Consider the following 17,628-nt stretch of genomic DNA (forward strand, 5'->3'; position numbering starts at 1 on the left):
TCCAGGACTGAAACCCTCAGCACGTGATTATTTATGTTCTTGGCATACTGAAAGAGGGCAATTTTACACCAATAAATAGAAATATTGATCCGAATGGAAAGGGGGTGTCCCCAGCAGCTCCAAGCACAAGGGCCTCATTTGTGTAATTAATGATGCAGTGGAAGACAGGGGGGGTTTGTGTGTCTTGGTGGACAAAAGCCCAGTGGCACCGTGCTCGGGAGCTCACAAAGCCCTTCTGTCCCAGCAGTGGGAGATGCTGCAGAGCTGGCACAGCCTTCGGTGATCCCCACCCCAACACGATTTTTGGGGCTGACAGCCCCTTGGCACCAGGGCTGCTCCTCGTGGCCTGAGCAGCTGCAGCTCCTGATCCATCCCAGGGATCCCCAGGGCACAGCTGGGGCACCCCAAGCCCGTGCACTCCCGGGCCAGGAGCTCTGCCCCTGCTGGTGCTCACCAGGCTGAGCTCGGGGTCACCTCCATGGGATTCTGGGATCCAAACTGTGGCTGGAGCCCGCTGGGAACACCCCAGAGCAGGGCTGTGCCTAATGGGAACTGGGCAACAGGCTGGAAAGGGAGCCATGGGAGAGTGGAAACAGCACAGCAAGCAGAGAAAAAAACCCACAAAGCCCAGAGTCCTGCTCATGGGAGAGTGGAAACAGCACAGCAAGCAGAGAAAAAAAAAACCACAAAGCCCAGAGTCCTGCGCCCTCCGTGGGCTCCCACATCCCCCCTTCACCTCCCGAGCTTTGGGATGGGCTGGGCAGGGCCAGGGGGACCTGCACCCGCAGCTCCCCGGCAAAGGGACAGGGTGTGCAGCGTGGCAGAGGGGCTCAGTTCAGCTCTCCTGGCCTTTCTCCTTTGCTGTTTCACACTCAAACCAAGATCACTTGGAGAAACACGGGAAGCCAGAACGGAGTGGGCAGAGGGTAAAGGAGCCCAGCCCCATCCCTGCTCACCCCAAAGCCTCCCTGTCCAGCAGAGTTCCTGGGGCACTGGGCAGGATCCTTTGCCCTGGGCTTGAGCCACCTCCTGAGTGGCCAAAACTCCAGGCTGAGAGCCTGGGACAGAGCAAACCTGTGCTGCCCGGAGCAGAGGGCAGAGCACAGCTCCCACAGCATCACCACATTCCCTGTTTTCCACAGCAAATTCTGGATGCAGAGGAGCAGCATCCTAACCCAGCTGGCCCTTCAAGTTCAGTTCCCTCTCAGAACAGGAGTAAAGAGCTGTCCTGCTCTATTAGGGATGCAAATATCCTGATTCACAGCTTGAAATTCCAAGGTGGATTCCTGGCTTGCAGGTTTTTGATCCCAGTTTGCCCAGTGCTATTTACCCTGTACTCCAGCCCCAGTCCCTGTTACCCACCCAGAGTCCCGGGTTTCCCCCCAGGGAATTTGCTCTCCAAGTTGCAGGACAGACCTTTCATCCTTCCCAGCCTGTGTACAGGGGGATCTGCTGCAGCTCCAGCCAGGAAAGCAGCCTGAGGAGCTGAGCACTGGGGAGGAGCAGCTGCAGCTCACACGGAAGGCAGGAGGATCACCCGGAGGAGGAGCTCTGTCCCAGATCCAGAGGGAACTGCAGAAAGGGAAAATACAAAACAAAACACTTAGGAAGGTGGAATTCCTATTTTTCCCCCACAAAACTGCTAATTCACAGATGCTGTAATTAACTGGGATCAGCAGGAGGAACAACCTGTTGGGAGAACTGATGGGGCTGCTCAAGCTCTGCTGCCCCAGAGGCAATAAAATAATCCAGCAGAACCCAACAAACCTCACCCACCATTTCACCTGCAGGGTTCCAACCAGGAATGATTCATTCCTTGGAAAATGCAGGAGATATCCTCAAATTTTCATGCCAATCATGATGTGGCAAAAATCTGCCTGGATTTGGATCCCCTGCACAAAGATGACACAAACCAACACGATACCAGTGGAAGTTTCATGAAACTTTTTATTCAACAAGTATTTAATTATGATTCTGCCAAGATGATCGAATGAACAGCAAGGCATAAAAAACATGAAATAGTTAAGAGATTTTTATTCTAATAGCTTTAATTACAGTGCTTGTTTGTTGAAATGAAAACTGAAAACAAGTATACAAAACAGTTGATTACTAGTTGTGTATTGAAAGCAATAAAGGTTTCCACAACACTAAATAAACCAGTTCTGATAGTTCCTCGAGTTAAAGTTTAACAGCTCCAGCTTCTTCAGTGTTTATCAAAATACAAAAGAAAAGTAAAGAGGTCTTTTTTTTATTTTTCTGATGGCAAATCTGAACCTTGCAGTATGAGGGATGCCAAGGGTTTTCACACATATACAGATATGGGATTGTTCCAAAATGGGATTGAATACTTGTAGAGTGGAATGACTCTCCAAACTCTCATGCTTTTTGTTTTTTTTCCCTAGACACTATACATAGATGTTTGGTGTTTTTCATGGCAATTCTTACGTTGAGTACAGTACTTGCTGCCTATAGAGCTTAGGACTAGGACAGGCTGTGCTTCCCGTGGAAAGGTTTTGCCTCCTGGAGTGGTTTACACACAAGAAAAGTACAAAACACTTTTTGACAAATATGACAGGCTAAAAATGTCGACTTCTGGAAATGATTCAAGTTCAATGGAAACGAGAAATCTCACCTGAACCAAAAGTCAGATGTTCAGCATGAGTCTGCAAAGCTCATCTAAACCAGGCCCAGCAAATCTTTGAACGGTTGTGAACGAAGATGAGCACAGACTACGAGCTACAGAAAGAGCCAGAGATCTACTACTTATGATCTGTTCGTTAAGCAGATGAAGCTAATTGGGTGTCAGTCATTGCTTCACCCTTTCAAAAGAATCAGGAGTCACCACGTTAGAGCTGGAGCAGCAGAAGCGATGTCAAACGTTTGTGTGTTTTAAGTGTTTTTACTTTTCCTTGTCTATTTAAAAAAATACAGAATTCAGGTTAAAAACCAACCACCAAAATGGATCTCACAGATCTCACAACCCAACCAGGATCGAATCCAGCTCTACTGCACAAGGACCACTGGCAACCCTTACGTTATTAACCCACTGAATTCCCTTCCAGGTACTAAACAGTGACTCGATTCTTTACAATAAAAAAGCTGAGTAATATTGCATAGGAGTACCAGAAACTGCCTCATTGGAAACAAAAACTATTTACATTAAATAAGAAACCTAACTGTTTTCAGGCTTGTATTTGCCACATTTACAGCATGATGCAATATATACTGTGACAAAAAGAAATGAAAACAGCTTCCGGCACTCAATACCACAAAGTAGCACAGTTTGCCACATTAGAGTAAAGCGAAGGGCGAGTAGGAGGAGATAAGAGGGAGGGGTGGAAAAAGAGGGAACAGGAAGGTTTATGGTTTCATTTCTGGTTTCTGAGCTGATTGGACAACCAGTCCAGTCCTTCATAGAGACCGTCTCCGCTAGTGGCACAGGTGGCCTGGATGTACCAGTTCCTGTGACGAAGAGAATGCAGTCCAAGTTTGTCTGTGATTTCTGCTGCATTCATGGCGTTCGGCAGGTCCTGAGGGAAGCAACAACAGTCATTCCCCACTCCATCACCAGCTTTAAAGGCATTACAAGAAAGTTTAGAGCTCTGAGAACTTCTCTTTCAGAAAAGCCCAGTGCATTACTGTGACATTCAAGCTATTTCCCCAACACTGACAAGAGCCTCAAAGGTTTAACAACCCAATCTAAATCAGTATTATGGAATATTTCAGAGGGAAGCCAGACAGCTGATGCCTGGATCCAGCCACTCCCCCAGTGCTCACACTGCTCACAATTCCAAGTCTGTTTCCACTCAGGAGCATCCTTTCTGTGACTGCAGGTATGATTTAAGATCAACTTTTATCACTCCATCCTACTCTGCTGAGCACAGCTTCTTTAGAGCCCACCTTTCCTGCTCCTGGACATGACTTGTGGCACCTTCACCCTTCCCAGCTGAGGCTGTGCCATCAGTGGAGCAGGATGTTATTCCCTCTTTACATTTCCTGGTCACTTTTCAGGCCCTTGACATTTGGGGTTAAGCTGCCAAGACCTCCACAAGCAATGAAAGGCAGAACTCTCAGCTAATTCTGAGGCCTGGCAGAGCCCAGCTCACAGACCAACACAAGCACGTTAAAACTCCAGTGCCTCCACCAACACCAGCAGTGCCCTCAAACAGCCTAAATGAGGAATTCAGGGAAGTTCTGGCATTCCAGCATTCCTCTCTGGAGGAAGTTTGGGCAGGTGCTGTAATTGGGCTATGTTAACCTTAAAAATCAAACTGGTTTTCACTAAAACCAAAAATCTCTTAGTCAAGATTGTTTAGAAGGATGCTCCTTTCAGATGAGACTTTAATCTGTGGTTTTCTCCCTTCAACATACCTGAATGGCCATTTCCTCTGAGTTATTTATCACTACACTGAAAACATGAAAACCAAGGCCAAGATCTGGCACTCACGAGGATGTTGGAAGTTTTCAAGGGTTCAGACAGACAGACAGACACCTTTCTTGGGCATACCTGTTTGTTAGCAAACACTAATAAAACAGCATCTCTGAGCTCATCTTCTGCCAACATTCTCATAAGCTCTTCTCTGGCCTCGTTCACACGTTCTCTGTCATTGCTGTCAACCACAAAAATCAGACCTAGAAATAAGCAAACAAGAATAAACATAAACTTGAAGTCTCATGTCTGAGAGAAAGTCTGTTCTTGCTGAAAGTTGGTGAAAACTGGTGTTGGTTTGCATTTGTTTTTGCAACCTGGGTACTCTTTCTACAAACCACTTGGCATTTTCCAGGGAGCAGCAGCTCCTGAGATGCTGTGACAGGGCTCAAAGCCATGCACATGAAAAAGGCCCAGCAGTGACATAAGTGACAAACTCCCAGTTCATGGGGCTGCAGAGCTTTAGGTAAAGACTCTGCTTTGAAGTGAGGGCAGAGCTGTGATGCTGACAGAACAAAAAACAAACTCCTGAACTCGCTCTGAGTCAGAAGGACAAGGAAGACTGGTTTCTGGAGTTCTTCCCATCCCTCTTTGAACCCACAGTGGCTTAAAGGAAAAGCCAGAGCAGCACACAAACACACCTTTCATAATAACAAATATTGCCACTCCCCTCCAAGAAACTTGCAAAATTAACTTAGTGAAGACAGCCAAAAAGCTCCCTTAGACTCTGGGAAGCTGGGAAGCAGGAGTGTGGACTCACCTTGTGTGTTCTGGAAGTAGTGGCGCCACAGGGGTCTGATCTTGTCCTGACCACCCACGTCCCACACTGTGAAGCTGATGTTCTTGTATTCTACTGTTTCCACATTGAAACCTGAGCAAGAGATGGTGGCACAGATCTCACTTAAACACACCTGCTGTATTTAACAGGTCACACTCTCAGACTGTGATCATTTAAAAGTTTGGTTAAAATTGGAATTACTTTAAACCAGCAGAACCCTGTGCTGAAGCTCTCAAAGCAAAAGCAGCCTGTCCTGTCCCACCATCACCCCAATGAACAAATCTCATTGCTACCTGAGCACTTATAAAAAACAATGTTGCCTTTAAAAAAAACCCCTAACAAACAAAAAACCCCCAAACAAAACCCCAAACAAGCAACTTCCCAACAACCTCCCAAACAAAAAAAACCCAAATTAAAAAAAAAATACAAAAGAAAATAATCCCAAGGAAATTCCCTAACAAACAAAAAACCCCCAAACAAAACCCCAAACAAACAACTTCCCAACAAACAAACAACCTCCCAAACAAAAAAACCCAAATTAAAAAAAAAATACAAAAGAAAATAATCCCAAGGAAATTAAAAAATACCCCAAAGAAACAAACAAAAAACCCCCAAAGAAACAAACAAAAAACCCCCAAAGAAACAAACAAAAAAAAAACCCAAAGAAACAAACCAACCCCAAAGAAACAAACAAAAACACTCAAAGAAACAAACAAAAAAACCCCAAACAAACAAACAAAAAAAAAACCCCAAAGAAACAAACCAACCCCAAATAAACAAACAAAAACCCCCAAAGAAACAAACAAAAACCCCCCAAATAAACAAACAAACCCCCTAAGAAACAAACAAAAAAACCCCAAAGAAACAAACAAAAAAAAATAACACCAAAGTAACAAACAAAAAAACCCCAAACAAACAAACAAAAAAAAAAACCCCAAAGAAACAAACCAACCCCAAATAAACAAACAAAAACCCCCAAAGAAACAAACAAAAACCCCCCAAATGAAACAAACAAAAAAAAAAACTCCCAAAGAAACAAAACTACCCCCCAAAGAAACAAAAAACAAACCCCAACCTCCCCTGGGTTTTCAGAACTGCAAATCTCAATACCTTCCAATAAAAAGAGAAAAAAAAAAAAAGGATGAACCTCGGCTACTCAGTCTGACGTGATGCCAGAACAGCTGGGAGAGAAATTGCCTTTCTGTGGCTCACAAAGGCTCACTCCACAAGCGACTGACAGAGGGAGGGGAGTGAGAAAAGGCACAATCTCCTCCCCTGGCAGAGTATTTGGATGTGCCACCTCCACCCCACAGCTTTAGCAAGTTTGTTCTGACAGACAAGTCACTTAAATCAGCTGGGACCCAAACCTCCAAGCCATCAGTTAGAGAAATGTAAAACTCTTACCTATAGTAGGAATAGTGGTTACTATTTCACCGAGTTTAAGTTTGTACAAAATAGTTGTCTTTCCTGCAGCATCCAGGCCAACCATTAGAATACGCATTTCTTTTTTGCCAAAAAGGCCTTTGAAGAGGTTAGCAAAAATATTTCCCATGGTTCAGATATGTTCTCACTGGCCAGTGAAGTCTGCAGGAAAAAAGAAAAATCAGAGTATCACTCATGAGTTACCAACAGTTGTGTTCTGACCACGACATAAAAAAACCACAAAAAACCCAAAATAAGAGATAATGTGAATCATTTAGAGACACCCCAGCCAGCACTGAACATTTTCCCCACACTGAAGCAACACAAAGATGAACAGATGTGCCAGAACTCGGTGCTCGTGAGATGACTCAGCTTTAAGTGCTTGAAATGCTTCAAATATTCTTTCAGAGATTTTAGCATTAATTGCTGTTCTCAAACTTTTGCTTGCAAAATTCATGCAGCTGACCACTTCAGGTGCTTTGCTCCCCGTTGTTATGGGATAATTTATCTGCAGAAAGGTGTCACCATTAAACAAACTTTTCCTAATTGACCTGCAGATAAGTTTTTGCTTAGCACAGCAAGAGCTGGTCCTTCTTTTGGGAAGGAAACTGAACACAGCTCGGATTTTCTCCTGCTCAGAAGAGTTTCCTTCCTCTCCATCCCCGGGGAAATGGTCTGTGAACAGCACATAAACACAGAGCAGTTACTTTCATTAACAGTGGAGGGAGGCCTTCTGGAGGAAACAAATCCACATTTAATCAAAGTTAACTACGGAGAATTAACAGCCACATGAAAAGAGCACGTTCAGAGATGAGCACTTCCTTCCCAGCCTGGTGATTGAAGTGATTCACATCAGCAGCAGCTTCCTGTTTGGGAGCTGCCTCTCACTCCAGCCTCAGACACTTCCCTGTGCCCTTGGGACCCGACCCATCCCATCACAAATTCCTCCCCTTTCCAAACTTACTCCTGCACAGTTTACAGCAGGATTGAAATCCCCAGGAGAATTATTGCTGTGCTCATACAAGGCATGAGAAAGCAGCCTGGAAGCTTTTACAAGTTATAGGGTGACAGGGACAATTCACACCCTCCCTGATGCTGCCTATGGAAGCTCTCAGGTGTCAGCTTAAGAAAAGACAGAACCCAACTGAAAATTCAAGTTTCAGACAAGATGCACCAATACATTCAAAGCATGAGTTTCCTGTAAACCAAACCAAATTTAAAACATAACATGAAGTCTGAATCATCTCTGGAAATACTCTGTATTTCATGATGAAGCTGCACTTGAAGCAAAATTCTCCCTAGAAAGAGAACAGACTATCTATACAGAATATCTATTTATCTCTCTTTACATATATCTATTTAAGAACACTAAAGCAAGACTTGGATTGACAAGCACAGCACACCACAAAAGCCTTTTCCCACTCTGTTCAGTGATGTCCTGGTCGTGTCTGAAGCCTGGCTTCCCCACTCTGCACTGGGAAAGGGCTCAGCAGCTCTGTCCTCTTCAGGAAGCTCTGCTGGGTACAATTTTTAACCCAAAAGTTGAACTCTGTAACATTAACCGAGTCAGGTGTCTAAGCACTCCCAGCTCCACAGAGAAGTTCAGAGTCCACTCCAGAGCTCAGACAGGATGTCAATCCCCACACACCAACTCGCTGAAGCAACTGAGTCAAAGATGTATTTATTTTATATGATTGAAGCTTTAAAACTGAACTCCTCTACAAACCAGACTGGGGATTAAAACCAAAGGGGAGGTTTCAAAGTTCTATTATTCCACCATTTCCTTTTGTATTTCTGCAACATGACCATGGATATTCCACTCCCACTGGAATATATGAAGGCTATATAAACAGGAAGGTTAATTAGGAAGCAGAGAAAACAGTTTTTGCTGCAGCCCCCATTTCTCCACAGCAGGAAATCTCCCATCCCAGCCCACAGCACAGCTCTCACCGGCCTGGAGGGCAGGGAGGCTGTAAAGCTCCCCTTTGTCTGCCTGCTCATGCCACCTCTATCTCCTGCTTCATCTGCAAAGCAGCAGCCAGGGCTGCACTGTGACCTTTTACCAGAGCTCACAGAAACTGACTGCAAGAACTTTCCCAGCAAGAGAACCTCAGAAGCCTGCACAAAGAATGCCTTTCTTCGGTTTGCACACGTTTGAAAGCATAATGGGTTATCAAAAGCTTGGACTGATCACAGTAATTAGTAAAAAGAGCTAAATCCTATCATTCACATCCAGGACAGCTTTCCACACACTGGAGAAGTCCCGGCTGCTGAACAAGTTGCTGGCACTTGGCACCAACAGCAGTGAATCCCGTTAGATCCCTGTTTTCCTGGCAGCTATTTCCAGGTCAAGCCTGCCCTTTGCCATTGAAGCTGCTTTTATACCACCTTCCTATTTTTACTTTTTGTGAAGATTAAGAAGTTAAGATCCATTTAAGCACTTGGTTTCCATTTTCCTCTTGTTCTCTTCCACATCCCTCCTATCCAAACCGAGCCTGTAACTTTATTTGGTACTTCAGGGTAGGTGGCATTACAAAAAGTCACATTTATTTTTACAGGCAGCACAGTATAGTTTACAGCCCACTCCTGCAAGAAAAGCATGTTTACAAGTTGACTAAAAAGTAGCTGAATCCTTGCTGTCTAAAAGAAAAAAAACAGGAGCAATCCATCTGCAGAACTCCCACAAACTGCTGTGGTTCCCATGGGGGTTTTGTTGGATGGGGCTGGGGCAGGGTCCCTGTCCTCCCCACAGCTGGGACCATCCCTGAGCAGAAGTTCCTCACGTTCATCTCTTCCCACAGGAAGGAACTCGCACTCCATGGTCGGTACTGCACACTCCTCTCGCTGCACGGCCACAGCAATGCCTGGGTTAATTCAGCTCAGCTGAGGGATCACGGGACTGCTCCCTCTGCACTCCAGGACTCAGCTGTAATTCCCATCCCAGCCCATTACTTGCACCACCAGAACGTGCACAGCTTGAAAAGCTTTCCATTTCCTCACGTATTAAGAAAAAAAAAAAAAAAAAAAAGCTATCTTTCAGGCATTATCACCCCTTGCAATGTATACCCTGACTCAACAATACCTGACCTGTACTCCTTACTGAAGTTTAACTTCCTCCCTCCCTCCACCCGAATGTTGTCAGTAATTGCTACACCGATCTTTTAGAAGAACAAGCTGGATAAAATTCCTGAAAACATAAAAGACTACGGCTTGTGAGCTGCTTGTAGCGCTTGAGCACATCTTCAAAAGAGGGATCCATCAGGCTAAGTGGGAAGATTTGAGTATGAAAGGGAGCGATTTGAATAAACAGCACAGACTTTTTGCAGAGCTCTGCGTGTATTTTCCCTCAGCGCAACTGCAGCTTCTGGAAACGGCAGCTCGGCACCCCTGAGCAGAGCCAGACCACCCCAGCACTGAAGTGTCCGTCTGTCTGTCCCTGCCCATGAAGTCCTAGAGCACTTTAAGTCACTGCACTCCACCTGAGCAGCGCTAAAAACCCGTCGGGCAGGTTCGGCCAAGGCACAAAGCGCCACGGTGAACGGCAGCGCTGACGTTCAATGGGGAAGTCGCAGTTTCGTTTCATGAAACAAAAGTATTTTCAGCTGCTTGTTTTCTGGTAAGTGATACATTCAGAGGAGCCATCAGGAGAACAGGCAGCCTTTACAGGCAGCACAGAGGCTCGGAGTGAGGAGTTAAAAATGAATGAGTGTCTGCAACAGCAGCAGCCCGTGCCTGTTAAAGTGATATGGCCCATGAGGAAGAAGCACAATCTGCTTTTATTAATTGTAGGTGGTTAGAATAAGAGCTCTGAGGAGTACCTCAAGGCCAAAGAGCACTAAACACTTCATCATGCTGCAGGATTTTATATTTAAATGTACATTAATGCATTTGAAGGTCATTTCATTCAGGCTGTTATCATGGGAAGTCCAGCCTGCTGCTTGACCTCCAAACTCCTCGGGTGAGCCTGGCTAACAACCCAGGGGTGCAGCACCAGAAGGGTGTGCAGGCCATCAAAGAGAGCAAAACACACCTTGAAATTCCCACAGAACCTCAGTTTCACACCTCTGGAAAAGTTCTTTTTGGCCACAGAGAGATTAAACTTCCCTGAGACAGGAACTGTGTTTCATTTAAGTTGACACCATTTCTTTAAACACACCAGAGACAAAATGAGAGGCCAAGGCAGAGGATGCCATACGCATTATTGAGTCAAACTACACTGCAGCACGAAATTCATTTATTTCACTTCTATAGAGCAGCACTTACCACACGAGGCTCCCACAGTGTATAAATAAGGCTCCAAACTCTGCAAGTGCTAAAACCAAGCTTGCTGAGCCCATCACTTCGGCAATCTGAAAATCCCAGCAGCCATGAAGATGTGAAGGCAGGGGGTTGGAACCAGAGGAGCTTCAAGGTCCCTTCTAACCCAAACCATTCCAGGATTTTATGGTTCTGATAAGATCAGTCAAGGAAAGTTCAAGCCTGTGTCCCTCCCCTGCCCAGCAGGCTGGGACAGAGGTGCAGAGGGTATTTGCTGTCTCTGGGAGCTGCTCCTCTCCCTGGGATGTTCCTATCCTGTTCAAATGCCCGTTTCAAGGAGAGATAAACACCAAGGGCACACTGAGATACACAGCTACGATCAGACAAAATATTAAACACAGGTAAAACCCCCAACAGCTGCAGGTTTACCTAAAGCTCCTTCCTGTACCTTGTTCCATGTGCTTGGGCACCTTGGCGAGTAAAACTGGCCTGTTTACAAGGGCAATGGATTTACTACCAAAATTCCATCTCCATTTAAAGGAAAATCTACTTGGCACTGGCCTAAGCTTTAGTTCCATGTCTAAAACAAGTAGAAAACCCTCAATTCCTAATCTGGTATTAACATACTGGTTCTATCAGTCACAGGGGAGTAAAAATAAATCAATTTGTTATTTACCAGAAATATTGATTTGAAATTCAACCAGTTGTCACTAGTTGGTCTGGACCATTCTTTCTCATTTATAGCATTCCAGAATGTTTTAAATTAAATTATCAATAGAAGCAAAATATTCACACAAGACATCACCAAACCAATGTGCAAATAAGAAGTGAGAATGCATTTTTAAAAAAAAAAAAAACATGCAACTCCAACAGCTGCTACTGGTGTAACATGCAAGAACAACTGGCAAATAATTTCAAGTGCAAATCTAACCCGACAGCTTGTTATTAACAATATAAAGTGTGATTTAAAGGAGAATGTGAGAAGAGATCCAGCAAGAATAGAACACTGCTGAAATTCTGGATTAATCTACAGCCCCAGTGTTTCACACCCCCACTCAGCAAGGAACACTACTGATGTGCTCTCTTGAACTTGAAATTATTTCTTTACAGATTAAAGTGTTCTGTTACAGCAAATTTTGGAAACACCTCTTTATATATAGCCAGGGTGGCCCAATACTATTCCAGTACAGTTACATTCAATTATTTTTAGGAATTGTTTACTGCCCTTCCACATCTGAGAGATAGAGAGATGAGATCTATCAACTCAAATCCTTTAACTTTGGGGCCTTAACACTGAAATTTAGCTGAGATAATTCTGATCTGAGCTCCTCTGGACCCTATCAGTACCAGCAGGCACGGATTACGTGTAACATGTGAGAGCAGCCAAGGGGCAGGCCGGGCCCTTTGTTCACCAGGTGATTCATTATCCTGCACAAACAGCACTGTAACAAAGGCCATGGCAACATCATCTTCCCAGAGCTCTTCATTCATGTTACTCCTAACTCCTTGATAATTTTAATAATTAGAACCAAAGGAGATCAACACTGATCACTGGCACCATTTCCTCCAGTTCACGCTGGGGGTGCTCCTGCCAAGCTTGGCATGGAAAAGGTGTCCTGAGGGATCATAACCTGGTTATTTGAGGGGAAAAGCAGTGAAATCAAAGTTCAAGATGCATAACTGCGGGTGCTCCTGCCAAGCTTGGCATGGAAAAGGTGTCCTGAGGGATCATAACCTGGTTATTTGAGGGGAAAAAAGCAGTGAAATCAAAGTTAAAGATGCATAACTGTTGGATTTGGCCACCAAAGGCTTGCAGGGCTCAAGTAAAAGGGCTCCAAAAGCACTGTGCATGTCCAAGGCAGATGGAGGACAAGGCAAGCACAGGTGAGACTCAAGGGGAGAGGAAATCTCCTTGTCCAGCACCCTGTTTAACACAAGGAGGTTGAACACCCCCCTGCCTACACACCTTACCCAGACAGGACATTTCCCACATGCTGGAACATTCTCTTGGGTGCACTGGGCTTGGAGTGGCAGAAAACAGAAAATAATTTCACTTGCAAGATCAAAACAAGAACAAAAGAGGGAAAGTTTCCTTTGGGGTCATGCCTGTTTCTCAGGCTTGAGAACAAATCACTCCTAAAATAACAGCCAGAATAAAAAGAGTCAGTATCAAATAGAGTGGGTTGCTTGACACTCAAATCCCAAATCAGAATTATTCCCTAATTCTCACCTTCAAGCAGGGAAAGCAAACTGCTGCTGTTTCACAACAGAACTTCCAACTGTTTTAAAGGTTTATACACTTGAGAGCAAACAAAGCAACCCAGAGGAGACACAGGTGAGTGACTTTCCTCACCCTTTCACCCAGTGCAATTATCCCAACAAGGAAAGCAGCCCAACAGGGCCCTCCAGCACTGCAGACAAAATCAGTGGCATCAAACCAACCCCAGAAACCTTCCTTTCCTTTTCATTTTTATCCATAAAAATGTGTTCCTATTTTATTCCATTATAAACCCCACAAATAAAAGCAAAATAAAATATCTGGGTTGAAAAAATACCTACTTCAAAGGGTAGGCTGACAGGCGAAAAGCACAGAGGGAGCAGCATCCATGCTCTCCCCATTCAGGAAATTTTGTGGTGCCAAAAATGAACTTGTGAACCCCAAGAATGGCCTGCAGCTTTCTGCTCACCAGTTCAGCACTGGGTACACTGCTGTGAGAACTGGTGGGTACAAAGAATTTCTTTTCAGATAAGCAGTGCACAGTTGGGATGTTTTTTTGTTTTTTTGAGGCTGAATTGTTCCCGAGTGCAAAGTCTTCAATTTTAAGCCAAATATCCTGTTATTCATTCCCAGGAACTGGGCACTAAGTCAACATTTACACCGCTAGTAGAAATGGCAAGAACTCACAGGAGAGCTCCATCCAGCAATGAAACTGGCTTTTGGTTTGGGGAAAATGTCAAGGCAGAGCCCCTGAGCTGTGAGGTAGAGGAGCAGTGAGTGAACAAGAGCTGTGTTAGACACGAGGGTTTTATCAGAACTGAAACATCAGCAGAAGCTCCACCACAGCCCCTCCGACGTTTGCGTGCGTTAAAAATAAGGAATAAAATCGGATACTCGCAAGCAGAAAGAAAAAAAAAATGCTGAATTACACAGAAAAAACAGCTGCTGTAGTAGGAAGCTGATTCTGAACTTCTTTACTCATCACTTAAAGAAAGGGAATGGCTGAGGATGGCACCAGCTCTCACACAGGCTCTGTAGCATTCCAGGAGCAGAACTTCCAAGAGATTTCTAAAAAAAGAATCAGAACTGCTCCTTTTCAGATAAAGTTAGCTCACGTTCACCAAATTTATCCACTGAAAAGCAAGCTGGATGCTTGGGAAGGCTGCTGAAATCCATAAGGATTCTTGCTTGAAAGCCCATCTTTAAAAAGAAGAGGTTGTTTTAGAAAGAAAAGCCTCTGGGATGGATGTGTGAAGGTGGTTCTTTAAATTCCACCACTGCCATTTCAGCTGGAATCCTGGGTTTTGAGCTTTTCCTCCTTCCACCAATCCATGTAATCAATGGCTCAGCTGACAATGCTCGAAGCAGCTGGAACACGGCACATTTTGGTGAATTCCCAGGAGCAGAATCCAACCCCGACTCCCACACGCCTGGTCCTCCCCCCAGCTCGGTCAGCATGACTAACACTCACAGGGAACTCGGTGCACAGCTCCTGCCAGGCCCTTCCACATTCCAACTATTTCACAACCGAGGAAATGCTCAGAGAAACCCATGTGAGCTCCTCAGAGGGGTTTGATTTTTAACGGCATTTACATCACAAACACAAAGCCCTTCTGAGGGGAGGGCTCCTCTGCTCGAGCCATTTTAATTCCCGACGCTCCATCACAGGAAGCACCGACAAACTTGGCAAAGCCGAGGAGCTGGAGCTGCAGAGGTTCAATCGAGGTGAGTTTCCTCACCCTTTCACCCAACGCAATTATCCCAACAGGGAAAGCAGCCCAACAGGGCACTCCAGCACTGCAGACATGTTTGTAGCAGAGAAAAATCAGTGGCATCAAACCAACCCCAAAAACTTGTCTTTCAGAGAACCCCTTTATCCATAAGGCTGTGTTCCTATTTTATTCCATTAAAACCCCCATCAGAAAGAGCAAAATAGCAATCCTCCAATCCTCCACTGCAGCCACACTTCCTTTTTTTTTTTTTTTCCCCCCAGAAGCGCTCCAAATCAGCAGCAAAAATAGCAATAAAGATTGCTGAATGACCTTGGAAAAATCCACTTTGCCTCGGTTTCTCCTCCTGGAAAATAAGGTTAATGGAATACCCTGCAAAGGGGTGCTGCGAGCCTCGCAAGACCAAGCTCAAAGTATTAAATAAATACTCGGAATTTTGGTTATTGACAAAGCTACAATTTCTACACCAGACCTCTGGCCACGACTCTAATCAACCCGCGGAATTTGCTTTGGCAGGAGCAGAGAGGCAAAGCCACAAGGTCAATGTCAACCACCACAACATTTGGGGCAGTTTTATGGCCCGGGAGAGTTTTGGTCTCGCTGTGGCGGGGCAGAGCCGGGCTATCGCTTCATCACAGCGAGCTTTATCAGCCCCAAAGTATCACGTTCGCCTCGCCCAGAGACACGATGGAGTATTTTCAGACAGAATATAATATCCTCCCACCGGGAGCCGCTCCGCCAAGGAAAGCTGATCTCCCACACCGCCAAACCCAAGGCGATGGATGGCAAACAAGAGTTGTTTGCTCCACGATAAAGCTCAACTCCTCTGCCCAGCAAAAAAAAAAAAAAAAACCACCAACTCAGCAGGCAAGGGCTTACGGAGAAACAACCTCTGCCCCACGAGCTTCATCCGAGGCTCCTTTCCCCCACCACACGAGGGTTTTCGGGGGGAGAGGACAAGGAGGAAATGCCTCTCCTTCCTCGGAGCCGGCCGCGGGCGGGGCAGGGGCCGGAATGAGCGAGTTTGGGGAAGGGAGGACAAACCCATCCCGTCTAAAGCCATCGCTAGAGGGAGCGGAGCGGGGCCCTGTGCAGCTGCTGGCGAGCTGGAGCGATCCCCCTTTCCCAGCGCTGCCTATCCCAGCCCTTCCCACCCCATCCCACCCACAAGCAGGGAAGCCAAAGGCCCGACCCCCCCCAAAGGCGGCCAGGGGGGGACGGATGGGGCAGCGCCGCTCCCGGAGGCCTCTGGTTCTGTGGGGGAAAAGGAACGAGTAGGGATAAGATAGAGTGAGAAGGAATTAAAAGGAATGAGGAGGAAAGAACAGCCCGGCCCCGCTGCCTCAGCGCCCGCCGCGCCTCAGCGCCAAGGCCGCGGGATGCGGGCGGGGGCGCGGCGCGGCGGGCCGGAGGGGAAAAAAGGCTCGAAAAGAGGGAAGGAGAAGGTGTCGGCAAACCCACCGGCGTCGTCGGGAGCCGCGGGCCGTGGGTCTGGCTGCGCTCGGAGGGTCCCGCTCGGAGCCCGCTCGCCCCGGCCGCGATCCGCCCTGGAGCACAAGATGGCGGCGCGATGCGGCCACGTCAGTGCCCGCCCCGCGCGAGGCACCACGGGGAAGCGAGGAGGGAGCGGGGGGCGTGGCCTGCGCATAGGGGGCGTGGCCAGGGCGCGTTGCCGCAGGGCCGGGGTGCGCGGGGGGCGTGGCGTATAGACGCAGTGGGCGTGGCTACGGCGGGAGTGACAGCTCCGTGAGAAACGGGGCGTGGCCTGTGGGGAGTGGGCGTGGGCACAGCGGGAGCAGCAGCTCCTGGACTGCGCGGGGGCGTGGCTTGCGGCTAGGCCACGCCCACTGTGCAGCGCGTGACCGGACCGGGAGCGCGCGCGGGGCCGGGATCAGTGGAATGGCGGGAATGGGACGGGCCGGGATGGGATGGGATGGGACAGGATGGGATGGGATCGATGGGATGGGATCTATGGGATAGGATGGGATCCATGGGATGGGATCTATGGGATAGGATGGGATCCATGGCATGAGGTCCATGGGATGGGATGGGATGGGACAGGATGGGATGGGATCCATGGGATGAGATCCATGGGATGGGATGGGATGGGATGGGATCCATGACATAATGGGACAGGATGGATGGGATGGGATCCATGGGATGGGACAGGATGGGATAGAATCAGTGGGATGGGATCAGTGGCATGGGATGGCACGGGTGGGGTTAGTGCGGATCACGCCTGCCCTTCCCGCACAGCTCCCCTTTCTCTGCACTGTGCCTTCCCCTTTCCGTGCACTGTTCTCCTTTTCCTGCTCTGTTCCCGCTTCCCTTCTCTGCTCTTTCCCCATTCCCATTTCCCTGCAGCGTTCCTTCACCTCTGCACCATTCCTTCCCTTTCCTTGCACCATTCCTCCCCTTTCCCTGCACCGTTCTCCTTTTCCCGCTCTGTTCTCACTTCCCTGCACCCTTCCCCTTCCCTGCCCCATTCCCCTTTCCCTGCACCATTCCTTTCCTCTTCCTGCACTGTTCCCCCTTCCCTTCATTGTTACCCCATTCCCTGTATCATTCCCCTTTCCCCACATAATTCCTCTTTCCCTGCATTGTTCCTTCATCTTCTCTGCACCAATCCTTCCCCTTTCCCTGCCCCATTCCCTCATTCCCTGCACCATTCTCCCTTTCCCTGCACCATTCCCCCATTTCTTGCACCATTCCCCCTTTCCCTACACCATTCCCCATTTCCTTACACCATCCCCCATTTCCCTACACCATTCCCCCCCCATTCCCAAAGCAGCCA

General features: G+C 47.1%; 1 protein-coding gene across 1 annotated transcript; it reads right to left on the reverse strand.

Annotated features, from left to right (window-relative positions):
- Window positions 1–1,933: 1,933 nt before the first annotated feature.
- On the reverse strand, window positions 1,934–16,448 carry ARF1 (ADP ribosylation factor 1). Its single transcript, XM_041408851.1, has 5 exons — window positions 16,296–16,448; window positions 6,612–6,791; window positions 5,190–5,300; window positions 4,508–4,632; window positions 1,934–3,530 (listed from the first exon to the last, which is right to left on the reverse strand). The coding sequence occupies exons 2-5, from the start codon at window positions 6,757–6,759 to the stop codon at window positions 3,369–3,371; spliced, it is 546 nt and encodes a 181-aa protein (XP_041264785.1). The 5' UTR covers window positions 6,760–6,791; window positions 16,296–16,448; the 3' UTR covers window positions 1,934–3,368.
- Between the last annotated feature and the right edge of the window lie 1,180 nt (window positions 16,449–17,628).

This window comes from Onychostruthus taczanowskii, unplaced genomic scaffold, assembly GCF_017590055.1.
Source record: "Onychostruthus taczanowskii isolate IOZ18803 unplaced genomic scaffold, ASM1759005v1 scaffold3, whole genome shotgun sequence".
Taxonomy (NCBI): Eukaryota; Metazoa; Chordata; class Aves; order Passeriformes; family Passeridae; genus Onychostruthus; species Onychostruthus taczanowskii.